Source organism: Cavia porcellus, unplaced genomic scaffold, assembly GCF_034190915.1.
Source record: "Cavia porcellus strain 051 isolate PalLab524CR breed Dunkin Hartley unplaced genomic scaffold, mCavPor4.1 scaffold_23, whole genome shotgun sequence".
NCBI classification, from domain to species: Eukaryota; Metazoa; Chordata; class Mammalia; order Rodentia; family Caviidae; genus Cavia; species Cavia porcellus.
Window position 1 is genome coordinate 6,815,133 of NW_026947506.1, and position 15,890 is coordinate 6,831,022.

Below are 15,890 nucleotides of genomic sequence, written 5' to 3' on the forward strand. Positions count from 1 at the left end.
GAGTGGGTGGGGTGTGGGACTCTGTCAGGGCCCATCAGGACCTGCCAGGGTGGCTTGGCTGCTCTCACGGGGCCAGGCTCCCGTGCGCAGGGCTCGGAGACGCAGTGTGTCCGAGCTGGCCTAAGTCAGTGTGACAGGGAGGACTTGGGAGCGGGTTCCAATCCTCCTCCCACACTTCCTCCCTGGGAGCATGAGTCGGGCAGGTCACTGTAGTTCAGAGGACAGTGGTCAGCATTTAAGGTCGTGATGCACTCAGGCTGTCCCTGTTGGCTCTGTAGTTTGGGGAAGAAGCCAGTGTCCACCAGGGGCTACTCCGGGCAGTGCCACAAGCACGTGTATCTTGCCATCCAGAATTCCAGCACAGTCACTGTCAAGGGCAGTGGGGTCTTGGTTCAGATCAGTGGGGAGGCCATGGGGCTGAACCTGACGGAGGCAAGGTCTGCATGGGTGGGAGGCTGGAGGTGGCTCTGCGTCCGGAGTCAGACTCCTGGCGGGCAGAGGCCGATACACAGCCAGGGGATGGCTTCTGAGGCCCCAGGGGCTGTGTTATTTTAGAGCTAGGCGCCCACACTGGGCCTTTGTCCATCCCTACTGTGCATGACATCCTAGTTCAAAATACCAGGGCCTGGGGCAGCAGTTCAGGGCGACACAGCAGGAGCTACCCATACCAGGCAGTGGGCAGAGATGCCCTGGAAGGAAGGGTGAAGCCAGGAATCCCTGAGTGATCAGACAGAACTTGCTGTCCCTTGTCCCTTGGGACATGACCAGGAGAGGTGGGGACAGGCACAGCTACAGAAATGCTGTTTGGGGAGGGGACAGGAAGTGTGCTGGGCGTTGGTCCAGCTCAGCACAGGGATTGGGGGGGGGGGGCAGGGAAAACCCCAGAGGCTGAGCTTCGGCTGCACAGCAGGGTGCAGGCTGGAGGAGCCAAGCACGGGGTGGGCAGCCCCCTACCTGACCCTCCTGCATGGGAGAGGCTGAGTGGGAGGACCCCACAGGCGGTCAGGGACATGCAAGGGGCTGCTGCCCAGCGCCCTGTTGTAAATGCTGCGGATTTGTCTCGATTATAACAGTAGTTTTCAGTACAAAAAATTTGGGATATATAAAGCAGGAAATTTAAAAATCCATAATAAAAAATATCCACAATCTCATCAATGTCCACCGATGCCCAATTAATGTTTTAAAACATGTAAAGCTCTATAATTCCCTCTCTGAACCCCTGATGACTGGGGGCATTTTTGGGACAGAGGAAGTTTCAGATTTATAAAATTTAGTGTCATCCCGCACGTGTGGTCACATCCCCGAAGGGAGAGGAGACCATGCCTATCATCCAACACATAACATTTCCACAGTGAGACAAATACAGAAACACAAAAACATGCCTGCAGGTCAAAGTTTGCCTAAAGCTAAAAAGAAACTTGAAGTTTCCAGAAGGGTTTGAGCTTGGGGACCGCAGATAAGGGGCGGTGGCCTTGTTTATGTAAGAGGTCACTGCATCTGGCTCTGGAGGCTGCCTGGGTGCCTGTCCCATGGCCTCTCCCAGCTCCCCACAGCTGGACAGAGCACCACCCCCAAGCTCAGCCTATCCATAAGTCCCCGTTTCTTTATTGACTTCATTCCCACCAGGCACCCTGATGATATTATCAGGAAGTCCAAGGGCAGGGGTGGGGGTTGCGAGCTCTGAATATTATGGAAGGGGAGGGAGAGAAGGGTCCCAGTAGTGGCCACCTGCTGGGGTCACAGTCCTGGCTTTGTTGTTGGGGAGGGTCCGCCTGTCTGAGGTACGCCGGCTGGTCCAGGTTTCTGCTGGAGGTGTCCCCCGTAAGCTTTCCAGGCCTTCTCTCCCACACTTACCTGTTTTCTTGAACCCTGCCCCTGGGACTGACCACCTCCACCTGCCCTTTGCACAAAGCTCCAGGTTCTTATGGGGACCTGCTTCACCAGCCCAAATCCCTGCTTCCGGAAGTGATGGCCAGGGCCTTCAGATCTTTCCCAGTTGACCCTGGCTTATCTGAACAGATCCCCCGAGCTCCTGCAGGGAACAAGGTTTGGGTCTTGCTTTGCTGAGACTCTCATTTGGAAGGACCCCCTCCCTTTCCTCCCACCAAGTCTTGTTGCTTGGGCCTCAGGAGGGGGCAGCCTTGACTGAGCCACAGAAAATCTCATTTACCCCCCGAAACTGTGCACCTCCTAATTCCTCACTTACTTTCCCAGGAAAGTCCATCCTCGTGATGATTCAACGACCTAAGATCTGAATTATGGTGGTTTTGACTCTATTCCTAGATAAATCAAAAGCAGATATAAGACAACCCAGACTCAAGTATCCGCGCCGTCCACCTTTGATTTACCTCTGAAATCATTTAGTATACAAAGTATGGTGTCCACAGGCTTGGTTTCCTCCTAGGTACACGTGGGTTTTTCTTTCATAGTTATGTCCCTTAACCAGAAAATTCCTTGGAAGTTTGGATTCAGGACAGCTTGAGCTGGAGGAGGGGGAGCTCCTGTGCCCCTCCCCTCAGCCCTGCCCCCACTGTCCACCAAGCCAGCCTCAGGCCCTCCCTGTGCCCTCAGGAGTGGGAGAGCAGAAGCCTCTGGCCAGCAAGTCCTGGTGAGTCTCATGATTTCCCTGGCCCTGATTGGATCATTTGCCTAAGTCCCTGCCAATCAAGGTTGCTGGGGAAACCCAACATCCTGATTGGCTTAGACCTGAGGAGTAGGTGGTGTTCTCCATACCTGGCCAGCCCCCTGCTTATCTGCCCACCCTGCAGACTTCAGCCTCAAGGTTGCACTGCTGGCCAAGCCTCACCTGCATTGGCCTGAGACCATGCTCAGAGCCCTGTTTGTCACTGTCCAGGGGACAGTGACCCTTCAGTCACTGTGTCCAGGACCCCATCCCGGGTAGTTTACCTTCCCCTCTGTAGAGCCCCCGCCCTGGCAGCCTGCTGTCAGAGCTGGACCTCTCTCCTCCTGATGCCTGCCCTCCCAGCCACTCCCACCACGCACAGGACTCCCTTGGTCATGCAACCTTTGCGTCCCTTGTGAGCAGCTGGGTCCCCCTGGATGGACCCTAGGATAGTTGGTCTTTCTTGGGAGGACTGTGCCATGCAGGTGCCAAGCAGCCTGAGCTCTCTCCCTGACCACAGGCAGCTCAGCTTCATCCTCCTCCTCTCCTGTTGACACCTGGATGGTGTCAGACGGCTCAGCCATCTGTTTCAGGTCCAAGCAGTGACCTTAACTTCACCCTTGATCACAGACTGAGAAAGATCCCCTGAGCTTCTGCAACAGGGTGACCTCCTCGAGTCAGGGACCCCTTCCGTCCCAGGAGAGAGGGCCCCAATGATTGGTATCCACACCCACCTGCAGGTTGCTCGGAGGAATGAAACCTCTCACCCTGGGTGTGAGGAGACAGCTGGGACCAGGCAGAGCAGTCTGGGGCCCCTCCCAGCTCCAGGTCAGCCCCTGGGATCCTGCTTCCCTCCCAGCTGGTGACCACGCCCACAACGCTCCCTTTGAACAGTGGATCTCAACTTGGGTCCAGGGCCAGGGGCAGCCCCTGGGGCCTGGATAGAAATAGAATCTCAGTGTTGGTCAGAAGCTGGTGGACCCTGCACCTGGGTCAGGCCCTCCAGATGATTCTGATGTGTGTTCAGGTTTGCAAACTGTTTTCGTTTTTGGTCCCAGGGCCTCGAGCATGCTGAGAGTCCCTCTGTGTACCAGGAGTACGTAGGACAGTTGGCCAGGAGAGATTGGTTCCAGTAGCTCCCTGCGGATGCTCAAGTCCTTTGGGTGAAACACCTGCAGCGTAGTGAGTGGGTACAGGGGTACAGGGCGGCAGGAGGAATACCTTCTGATGGTCTACACACAGCAGGGTAATTCTGATGGCAATAGCTGATTGGCTGTTTTAAAATAGTCCATAGACATGGAAGTGATGGCTTCTGGTGGGTTTTTTGTTTTGTTTGTTTTTGACCCTAGGGATGGAATCAGGGCCGCAGCTTGCTAAGCACATCTGAGGTGACCGGTAAGTCCCTTCCTACCTGAGGTGATGGCTGTATGTTGTGTACTTATATTGCAATAGCACTTTGTACCTCACGGATATGTGCAGTGTCATAACTGTTCCCATGTCGATTACAAATGCTCTGGCATTTGAGTATCACTTACCCATGTCTCCCCTTAAATCACCTGGAGGTTACTTAAAACTCGCAATATAGTAAAAATATACTGTAGTTGCTGTACTGTCCTGTTTATGAAAAGCCTCCACACCGCCAGCACAAAGGCGATTCAAAACGAATTATTTTTAGCCCGAGGCGGGCTGAATCTGAGGCTCTGGCAGCCACAGACACAGAAGGCTGGCCGAGCTGCCCAGCCAGGAGCTTGGCCCACTGAGTGCTAACGTGGGGTAATCACAGGGCGCAGGGGCGTCATTCTCTGGCTGAGTCCTTTGCACCCCTGATTATACAAATAACTGCTCTGAGATGTCAGAGGAGGGAGCCTAGGCTGGACCATGCTGAGTAAAGAGAGGACCACGGCCTGGATGGACATCACCACCTTGGGGAGTGGGAGGAGCACGGGAGTCCCAGATGCTTGGTTATCTGAGACAGATGTTGGAGTCCAGTGTTAATTATAGGCACAGATGACCAGTGGTGTTCTATGAATGACCCAGACCCAGAAGCACTTATTGGGATGCCCGAGGCAACATGTCTGGTAACACCAGGACCCAGTCCTGCCACTTCTAGAGGAAAAGAGTTGTGTCAGAACTTCCCAGAGACTTCTCCAGCCTAAGAGTGACCAACTGCTCACTGTGCTATCAGTGCTGGCCACACGCTGTCCCCAGGATGCCAGATCTTTCCAGAGGATGTGCACAAAGGCTGGCCTAAACATGCAGTGTGTTTAAAGTTTGAGAAATTATGATAGTGAAGGACACATGGCCATGAATCCCCTGAGATACTCCCCTTGGCTTCACCAGAGACACTGGACGATCCCAATAGACCTGCAGACCGGGTCACTTGCTGGGAAGTCTGAGCAGGACCAGCCATGTGGACCTTGATGCAGGCAGTTGTGGGCACCAATCCGTGACCTCGGGAAGACATTAGTGGACAGGTGACAGTTTCTCTGTGGCACTAATCTGACAGTAGGCTGCAAGGCTGTTGAAATGAAACCAGACATCATCTCTAAACCGTAGGCTGCTCTGTGAGCCACAGGGATCCCTGATGCCACCAGCTCCTTCCACTGCAGAGTCGGGACATATAGCATCCACGTTCTCTCCACGCTGCAAAGCCTCACAGGGCACTTGGGGAAGACAGCACCTCCTGCCTCCTGACCAGCATCTACCCCACCCTCATGTCAGAAATCCAGAAATGAAGACTTCAAACTACAGATGCCAGAAGAAATAAAATAGAGCCATCACAGGACACCCCATCTTTATTAAAGGAAAGAGGAGATGGAGCAGGCCACACAAAGGTTCTTATATTTGGAAGAAAGGGCCCTGGAGTCTTTTCAAGCCCTGATATTTAAATTTGCTTTACCTCCTGCTATTGCCCTGAAAAGGATCAGACATGGAAGACCAAGCACTAATTCTGCAGCTGATCCGTGACCTCCCAGCCACCTACAGCAGCTCAGTGGGATGGGAGCCTCTAGTTCCCAGCACATGCCCTGCAGGAAGAAGAGACCCAAGCAGTCCATGTGTGGAAGCAACCGCTGCTTCAGCCCACTGGCCTGCGGTGGGGTCAGCCAGCTGCGGGGCTCCACAGGGAGTCCCGCTTGCTCCAGACTGAGCACAGCACCTCAGAGGAGGGCCGGGGGACTGGGACTGTCATATCCCCACCCCAGGGCAGCTGGACGCCTGGAGGAGCTGCACTCCCAGGCTCCCCACCTCAAGACTGGGCTACAGCTGAGGCACCCCAGATCTGCGCTGGTGCATTGGGACGCCCCTCTGCAGGCCCTCTGTGCTGCCTTACCTGTGCTGTCTCTGGCAGGGAGGGCTCTTTCCTAGCCGGCATGGGGGCCCTGGGCTCAGGACTCCACCTGAGTCTCCAGGCTTCCCTTGCCCCTGAACCCTAGCAACTGCGAAGTCCCCATGGGTTGACTCAGGGCCATGCTGCCCTCTCAGGTTCCTCTGATGGGGTTGGAATACATCTACCTTGAATTGGACCCAGGTGCTTTTCAGAATGCCAGCCAGAGGGGCAATGCCAATGTCAGGCATAACCAAGCCATCTGGGGGTGGCTATTTGGTGACAGTTCTGCAGCTGTTCTACAAACATGTGTAAGAGAACACAGGGCCAGGGGCCGAGTGCCGTCTCCTGTTTGAGCTACCCTACGTAAAAAGCCTCTCATAGGAGCACAGGCAAATGCAAGTTGTCCTTTAAAGGCCTGACATGTCCTGGTCACCTCCCAGCAGGCCACTGTGCCTGCATGGAGCCATGGCCCTCTCGAGACCAGCTGGGGTGGGGATTTGCAAACCAGAGGGGGTGGGGCGGGTCTTACAAGGCTTTGGAGCAGCTCGCTAGCTTTTTGCTGATTGGGGCAGAGAGAGAGAGAGATGACTTTGGGGCCACCACCAATCCTAAAAGTCCCCATGTCCCCTGGAAGCCACCCAGACATTAGACTCAGATGAGTGGAATAGATCAGTGTTTGAAAATGGGGGACAGTTGACTTTTTCAAGTTGCCACCACCCCTTTAGTTTATTAGCTTTCCATAGAAACACAGAACATACACAATCTACAGTATACAAAGTATAATTTACAAAAATATAAAATCTTGGTTATTTTTTAGTATTCCAACATATTACTGTATATGTTACTTCCATACTCATAGAAACAACTCAACCTAGCCCGCCCGGTTCTGTGGGGAATGGTGCCCGTTCCCACCCTTTGTTTCAAAACAAAATATATATAATAAGGAAGAAACCCACAGCGGTTCTGTGGGGAATGGTGCCCGTTCCCACCCTTTGTTTCAAAACAAAATATATATAATAAGGAAGAAACCCACAGCGGTTGGTTATATGTGCAGATTGTGTGTAGAAAAGCGCCTGCATTGGAGTGGAATTCCAGTTTGTAGCCTGAAGAGTTTTAAACTGAGCCTTTACAGCGAGGATCTTTCTACACGGGAGGGCTGAACACCCCTAGATATGCACAGTTCTCCCAAGTTTTGAGATGAACGCACAGTCCAATGCCCTGGGTTTGCCTGGTTTGCAGGCCTTGAGGACAGTGAGTCGCTGGGTGACCCTCAGGCCAGGGCTGCTTCCGGACTCCTTCAGGCTGTGGACTCGGGAAGCATTCGGGGGGCTGTCACCGGCAGTGAAGACCCAAGACCCTTCTGGATCCAGCAGCATTGCCTCAGGCTCCGGCAGGCACCTGCTCCCCTGGCACCTGCAGCTGCTCCGCTGGGGGAGGCTGCCTTCCCTAGAACGGCCTTACCGGCAGCCACACGTCTCCACAGACATGTTGGGGTACACCTTCAGAACCACGTTCCGGTTCTCATCCAGGAAGAGGACCCCGAGCGAGTTCATCTTGTCCGGAACGCAGCAGGGCTCTGGGATGCCCGGGATGATGCCCACGGCCCTGACGATGCTCTGGATGGTGGCGTGGTTAGACGGGCGGACAATCTGTAAGATGAGAAGGTAGCAGCGTCACTTCAATGCTCTGTCCACTCACACTCACCCACCCCTGGAAATGGTCACCCAGAAGAAAAGCTGAGTTAAAGGGCAGGCGCTCCCTTTGAAGTCAAGGCACTGACCACTGGGCGGCGCCCACGCGCCACGCATCTCTAAGGAGTACCTGGAGCCTGGCAGAGGCAGCCTAATCCTGAAATCATTAGGGAAGCTGAAGGGCAGCCTTGGCCTGTGCTGGGGGCTGGACCTAGACACTCCCCAGCTGTGCCTGAATCGGCACCCTGGCTGCAGCATCACTGGCATCCTCTCGTTTTGCCAAATTATCGGTTTTTAGGGTAACTATGACCTTGACGTCACCAGGGAAGGCACTGGGGCTTACAGTGACTAAAAGGCCTGACCAAGTGCCCTCAGTTAGAGAGCGACCTGGCTTGGCACACATGTCCACCTCTGACAAGGTGGACACGGCTGTCATTTGCTCCAGCACACTGCTGGCCACCAGAGATGCAGCCGATGGGGGAGGGGCAGCACAGGGACACCTGCATAAGCGAGGCTCCAGCTGGTGTTCTGGCTGATGTCTGCCAAGCCAGGCTGATAAGATAAGCCTGGGGTCAACCAGGCGCACGCCTGCAGAGCTCTGGCCCTGCATCTGCCCCACGCCTCTGCAAAGTTCTCCAGGAGCCCCTGTCTCGGCCAGGCTCCTCCCTGGCTTTCTCCTGTACAGGCTTGCAGGAGAAGCCCCTTGATTCGCAGAGTTTAAGACAGCCTACATCCGGGCCTGTGCTTTCTCACCGGTCTGATTTAGTGAGGATCAAACTGGATTTATGCAATGACTTCCTTTCTTGGAGGGGCAAGCAGGAGGAAGCTCCGTCCTGGGGTCAGGGGTTCACAGGGCCGCACTGCCCGCCCAGAGGGGCACAGAGCCACAGTCGGCCCAGGGGAAGGGCAGCTTCAGCTCAGGGCCAGAGCAATAAAATAGCCTTGCGCTGCTGTGTCTTGCTGGATCCCCACCCCGGGGAGTGCCCTGAGCCAGAGAGGGAGGGAGCCCACAGTGGGAGTCACTGCGCCTAGCACCTCATTGGTCATGGGCACCCATATGTGGGGTCCCAGCTAGGAACAAGAGCGCTGCGGCCAGGGAGACGCTCTGGGACCTGCCCTGTCCGTGGGGCAGCACTGGGAGCCTCCATAGCTGGAAGCTGCTGGGAATGCCCTTCTGCAGAGATGGTTCTGCTTTTCAGAAGACATGATCTGAGCGAAAAATTGCAATTGGACCAAGCCAAGCTTTCCAAAGCACAGACAGACCATATACATCTAGGGGCTGTTTACACCTCTGTCTGTTTGTTCCTGCCTCTCTAGAAGAGAGGTATCATCTCCACGCCTCACGTGGTAACCGGAAGTCACACAGGCAGGGGGACTTCCCACCAATCGGGGCAGGGCTCCAACGGGCATACCTTGGGCATGGGGAACTCACAGGCTCCCGCGCAGTAGTAAGCATCAAAAGACTTGGGGGAGATGACCCATTCGTTCCAGCCGATGTCTGCAAAGTCCACCTTGAGGTACCGCCGCGCGCAGACCCGCGGCTCGTCCCACTGCCTCCTCCGGGCTTTCTGCATGGTCTTCTCGTCAAAGTCCAGCACCTGCGAGGCGGTGGACGGGAAGGAGTCCTGGCCCTTTCGCTTGCGCTCCTTGCGCGCTGGTCGGGGCTTCAGTGCGCGGAACGGCCCGGGCCACAGCTCCTGCTTGTGGAAGTGTGGGGCCAAGGGCATGCGTGCGGGCAGCTCATCCAGCCCGGGCAGCTCGTTGTCCTGCAGCGGCCCGGAGGCCTGCGCTGCCCGGCGCACGCGGGGGTCCGCGGAGCTGTTTCGCGTGGCGGCAGCGCGGGGCGCAGGGTCCCCGGCAGGAAAGGGATCGTATCTCTGCAGCGTCACTGCCACGCTGTTGGGCTCCGAGATGGCCAGGTCATTGGCATAGACGAGGATGTAGGGAGCGTGGAGGGTGGGCCTGGGCACCCAGGGGTCCCTCTCCCCAGAGTCGAGCTGGGCCGACAGGAGGAGCTCACCATCGCGGCGCGCCGCCTTGACGATGGCAGAGATGTCCTTGGCCTGCCACAGGCCGCGCGGCGGGGGCACCAGGGCCATGGCCCCGCGCAGCAGCCCCTGCGTAGCCGCGTTCTGTGCCAGGCTGCGGAAGAGCACGTGCAGGCGCGCGGGGCCCGGGGGTGGCAGGCGGCACGGGGCGCTCTTGGCCCGAGGCTTACAGAGCACATCGCGCGCCCGGGGCCACCGAGGCGGCTCGGAGTAGAAGTGGAAGGTGGCCGTGAGGATCATCTCCGAGTTTTGTATGGAGCTCAGGTTGAAGAGATACACAGCCTTCTGGTCGACCACCTCTGCGAGAGAAAGACAGAACTCAGCTCGCTGGGTTCCATCTAGGAACTGCACCCTGCTCTGTCCGGGTGCCTCCTGCCCAGGCTGGGGTGAGGGAGGTTCATACCCAGCCCACACTTTGACTCCTTCCCTGCAATCCTCATATTAAACTGACGGGGGCGAGCCTTTGGGTCCCCAATGAGCTGCTTAGGTCAGAGAGTTAGGGAGGGGAAAAGGGAGGAGGGGGCCAGAACAGGAAGGGGCGGTGATGGGGGGTGTCTCGCCTGCTGGATCCTGAGAAAAGCCAGTGAGCAGGCGTCACTGACCCCTTCACTAGGTGCTCAGGATGGCTTGGGCTGGGTGCAAGCCTCGCCTTAAGGTGGCCACCGGTACTGCGCGGCTCTCTATTCTACACAACCAGTTTTTAGATGCAGCCATTAAGTACGATGGCTAGTGCATGCTGTCATTCTCCAAAGGAGGTGAAATCATGAGACCTTCCTATTACCCACAGCATCCTGGCACCTCAGATTAAGCTCAGATTAGGGACACAACCGGTTGAGCATCTGCGGTGACTTCTGAGACTGTTTCACAGAGAAAGAGCAGCACCAGGATCGCACGGGTTCAGCCCTAACCTCCACAGGCCTGGTTGCTGTCCCCAGGCAACAGCCCAGTGAGGACCAGGACCACGTGACCGTCATGCCTGGTCTGCCCGAGGGTCTGAGCATGCTCCTGCGTCCGTTTCCCTGGGGTAGCTGAGTTTCTCCCCTGGCCCCACCACATGCTCCCCATGTCACCCCATGGTCCCAGGAAGCTGGACAAGCACTTGCTAAGCAGGGAGGGGTCTTTCCTGGCTGCAGACCTGGACAGCGGAGGAGGTGGCCCTCCGAGCAGGAAGCAGCCCAGGAGATGGAGGACACTGAGCTCCCAAGGGCCATGGGTCTGGGCCACACTTCTCTGATGCGTGTATCCAGAGATCAGCAGAGTTTGTTTTTTTTAAACCCCAGACTTGGGTTTAATGTTCTTTATTTCTACTGGGAATGAGGCCTAGTTCTATTGGGATCTTTCACATGGATCATGAGAGGAAGAAAGGAGAAACATCTACGGAGAGCACCTTAAGGCTACAGATGTCAGCTAACCCTCCTAGCACAGGGAGACGTCACAAGCTCCTCCACACACGCCATGCGCAAGAAGCCACATGGGTCCTGCTGTGCATTTAAATGTAGCTTCCCAAGCACCGTGGCCTTGAAGTCACGGATGTGAGTCCCACACTCTATCCAGCACCCCTGGGGACCCCACACATGCAGGAAGTCTGGGAAGCAGCTCAGGTGGCCCAGGCTGTGTATCCGCAGCGCCTCCAAGCTGGAAACTCCTGCTGGGTGTCCTTGCTGTCACCCACAGCTAGACACCCCTGCACAGCGTCTGGAGTGGCCCCTGCACAGAGTGCTTCCTGGAGGGTCACTGGCGGCCCCTCCTCCTGCCCCTCGTTCATTGATCTGGGTGGGGTGAAGGGCATCACAGCACAGCACCCTCTCCCGAGTAGCAAAGGATCCAAGCCCCCGCTGGATGGTACCGGACTTTGAGCCTCACACAGGCCCTGCATGAACCTCCGAAGCTAAAGGAAACAGCACACAGCATGCCCCAAACGAAGGAGGCGCCTTCTTCACACGCAGGATGAAGGAGGGGTCAGCTCCCCCGTGCCAATGTGAGTACTCCACCCTCTAACTCCCACAGCACCTGGGTCCTGACCCAACCAACGTGGCACATGTGTCTTGATTTACCCAGTTGAAATCTTAAAGCATTCATTATTCTGCTCATAGTGCAGATCCAGAGTGAGGACGCGTCTCAGAGGTCAAGCGAGAGGGCAGGACCTTATCTCCGTGGAGCTTGGTTGCTCCTGGCCAGAAACAGCTCTCCTCTTCTGAGGCAGCCTGCCCCATGAGCACCCTCCCTCCTGGGATCTGTTGAGGTCCAGCTGGGTCACCATAGCTCCAGGGAGTGATGGGCCACAGGCTGGCCTGCTCGGCACGAACCTGCTTGTGCCACGTGGGCTGTGGCCTACGGCAGGGAGAGGTCCTACCTGAGGTTTCCAGCTGAGATGTGCCTAGATACAAGGGAGCAGCCCAAAGACAAGCGCCCCATCTCCTGTGAAGTGCACACAGTGACTGAGCAAGGGACCCCTCTCCCTTCTCTCCTTGTATCAAACCCCTCACTTCCCCAAAACCATCTGCAAAACTCCCACTCTGGCTTCAGGTCTCTGCCCAGTTGGTCCCCCCTGCCAAGCTGCCCTTGCCCCTGGGACTGAAGAGCCCCTTGTCACCTCCTCTGTCTTCAAGCACTTCCTGAAATCATGTGTATTGATTTATCATCATTAGCCTTCTTTTCTCCATAAACTCTGAGAAGGCACAGCTTTGTCCATTTTGTTCTTTGCTGGGTCCCTAAGTCCTGGTACACGGCAGGGAAAGCATTTGGTGCCCAGAGATTGGTGACAAAGGAGGGGACCCCTCAGGCATATTAAATGGGCGCTGCATTGCAGAAAACAGGGTACCAGTGGTGTCTACAAGGCCCTGGCTCTGTCCTAGAGTACAGCCACCACGTCCTCAAAGAGCTCAGACAGCCTGGTTCTTTGGCAAACGCAACGGGAGACGAGGGAGTGCTGGCCTCCAGCCAGTGACCTCCCAGGAGACCCCATTCTTCACATCTTTAAACTGGAATACAGGTTGAGTACCCATATCTGAAATGCTTAGGACCAGAAATATTTTACATTTCAGATTAAAAAATATTGAACCATCTGCATAGACACGACTGAGATATCCTGGGGATGGCACCCAGTCTGAAGACCTGTTTTCTATTCCCTGACTTTATCAATGTAGCCTGAAGGTAATTTCATGTAGTATTTCTAGGGAATCTGCGTTCTGACTGGGACTTGTCACATGGAGTTGGCTGTGGAATTTGCCACGTGTAACAGGCTGGCAGTGCTCAGAAAGTTTTGAACTTGCGGCTTTTGGGATTTAGGACTTGTAGATTTGGGGTTCCATTTATGGGGTTCTGTGCTCCATGGCTCAACTTCTGGCCACCTGCTAACTACAGTGATGGGGAGGGACAGGCCATTCACTCTGTGGACAGAGGACTGGGCTTTCAGTGAGTGGACACAACCAGCCCAAAGTCAGACCCCTTGGAAGGGGCAGAGGCAGCCCACGAACCTGGGCCTGCCCAGCCCTGTGCCCACACCCTCTGCCCTCCCGTGTGGAACAAGAGCTCAGCATCAACTTGATGCCATCTATGGCAGCCACCCCATTGGTGGTCCTGCCCCGGACTTGGGGTCCCTGCCCAGCCACAGCCCTCCTTGCAGATGGGTTCCCCTGAGGGAGAAGCAGCATGTCTGAGGGCTGGCACAGCGCTGGCCAGGAAGCCAGGTGGACTTGGATGAGGCACAGTGACCCCTGCCAGGCGGGGCACTGAGTCTCCACCTCCTTCCTGCAGTTTAGAGCGGGAAGTGGCCAGTGCCACCACCCACAGCCAGTAGTGGGGAAGCTGGGATTTGTGCCCAAATTTGCCTCCCTGTTCCAAAGCTGAGGAATCTGTCCGACGGTTCCGGTCTGTACCAGAATTCTCACTTCTCCACTGGTCCTTTGCACCGTACTGCTCCCGCACCCCGGGCTTGTCTCTGATGAGGTGGTAGGGGGCGTGGCAGAGTGACAGCAATGGCCCGGCACACGGGAGGCACCAACCATTGCCATGCATAGATCTCCCCTGCCTCAGTTTCCCTGTCTGAGCCACAGGATGTGAGTCACTGTCTCCAGGCCTTTCGGGGGTTAGGTCCGGGGTTCCTGTGACTGGCACCAGCCCCACTGCACAGAAACAGAACGATACTTGTTCTGGCTTGCGCAGGGCTCCCACCTTGCCCCTGGGGACCCTTCTGCCCGTCCCCAGCCCATTCATGGATGGGGACCCTCAATTTCACCGGCTTCAGTGATTCACCAAGGTCGAGGTCGTGCCGGCTGAGTCCTAAGTGGCTTCATTTAATAATCGTGCTCCAGAAATGCACATTAGATGGTAAACAAAAGGCACCGAAGGATAGTATGACTGTATGACGGGTTCTCTAGAATCCCAGCACCCCTGACCTAGTGAGTCTGCTCAGGGGAGGACAGAGGAAGCCCCTCCCTGGCCGCACTTCCCCGTCCACCACCCCGGGAGGCCAGGCCCTCCCCTGTCTGGTGTTAAGGCCACAGAGCCACTCAGCCTGTGAGCAGCAGGTGACAGCTCCGACCCCAGGCAGGATGGCCTTGTCTTTCCATGGAGGGAGGACAGCCATCACATGGAAGGGTTTTCTCCTCATGAATGCCTCCTCTCCACGGGCTGCAGCAGACCTCCCACCCACGGGTTCTGGAAGGGCACTCTGCAACCTGGAGGAGTCACTACAACACCAGGGTCCTCCCACCATCCCTGCATCGCACGCAGCCCAGTGGGCCGGCTGTTGGGGATGGCGCCCAGGGGCCCTCGGAGGAAGCCAACACAAGGGCCTCTGCTCAGCTCCATCCACCACGGAAGAAGGCAGGGGGTGATTTCCAGACAGCAGAAAGACAGGGTGCTTCTGGAGACTTCCTCACCCACTGCTGCCTGCACACTTCATGCTGGGGTCCTGGAATTCTCAATGCCAAGCACCTAAGACCCACAGCACATGCCACCAAATCGTCCACCTCCTGCAGCTGGAATCCCCCTCCTGCCAGGCCTGGTGCTTTCATCTTCTCCTGGCCCTGAGTGTCCACCTGACCATCCCTTCTCTAGTGGCCAGTGCTAGCTAACACCACTGGCCTTCTGTTCCTCGTACTCCTCAGCTCACTGGCGCCTAACGCTTGTGTCTGGGTGGGGGTGTCCTTTGTCCTGCAATATGGGCAGCCACAGCCGAAGGGCACCTGGTGCGCGCCGCTGTGCCACTGTGGGGTCCTCGCTGGAGGCTCCCGCCTGACGCCTGGTGCTCAGTGAGTTGGGCAGTGACGGGGAGTAATGAATGAAGGCTGTGGGGAGGCTGGACAAGCAGGAAGGGGAGAAGGAGAAGGGACCCTGTGCGCTACTCACCCAGCCGGGCTCGGAAGCTGCGCACCGTGTTGCCGCCTCCCGGCTGCACGCCACGCCGGCTGTACTTCTCATAGAGCTGGAGCATGTGGACAGCGACCATGTCCCGGGCGCCGGGGCCCAGGACGGCAGCGGCCGCGTCCCCTGGGGTCGATTCCTGCAGGCTATAGGCGGCCGCTGGCGGCAAGGGCCAGGACGAGTGGCTGCAGCCCCCGTCCCGGAGCAGCAGCAGCAGAGGCAGCAGCGGCAGCAGCAGTTGGGGCCCCCGACCGGTCCGCGTGGGGCCACGCGCCATGGCGAGGGGACGGCGGCGCAGGACGGCGCTCGGGGAGCGTGGGCGCGCGGGGCTCCGGGTGCCGAGGTGGGCGCGGGACCAGCGGTGCATCCGCGTCCCCCAGTCCCGCGGCGCTAACAGGGTGCAGAGCGGAGCCGGGTGCTGTCTGGGGAACTCGCGCGGACAAACTTTGCGGTCCACGGCGCGAGGGCCAGGCTGGCTCGGGGGGCGGGGCGGGGCGGGGCGGGGCGGCCAGCCGGCAGCGCCCTCAGGGGACTGGGCTGAGCTCCCCGGACGCTCCACAGTGGCTGGCCGCGCAGTGTGCGTGCATCCTGGTGCGTGGTGCGCGATCCATCGCCGGAGCTTGCCCCCGAGAGTGCGCCCGCGGGTGCGAAAGGTGTGGGCGTGGGCGTGGGCGAGCGCGCTCCCCGCTGCCCGCCAGGAGTCCAAAATCAACCCCGCGCCTGGCTCCTGTGTGTCGGCGCCCTCAGCCCGGTTTGGGGAGGGGCCCGCCTGCCGGGTTGCCCCTGCAATGGCATGCAGGGCTCTGCGGTTGCAAGATGACAGCTCCCCGAGG

The 15,890-nt window shown here is 57.3% G+C and overlaps 1 protein-coding gene across 1 annotated transcript; it reads right to left on the reverse strand.

Annotated features, from left to right (window-relative positions):
• Positions 1 to 6,620: 6,620 nt before the first annotated feature.
• On the reverse strand, positions 6,621 to 15,525 carry Gdf10 (growth differentiation factor 10). Its single transcript, XM_003466067.3, has 3 exons — positions 15,043 to 15,525; positions 9,055 to 9,989; positions 6,621 to 7,600 (listed from the first exon to the last, which is right to left on the reverse strand). The coding sequence occupies exons 1-3, from the start codon at positions 15,422 to 15,424 to the stop codon at positions 7,409 to 7,411; spliced, it is 1,509 nt and encodes a 502-aa protein (XP_003466115.2). The 5' UTR covers positions 15,425 to 15,525; the 3' UTR covers positions 6,621 to 7,408.
• Positions 15,526 to 15,890: the final 365 nt, after the last annotated feature.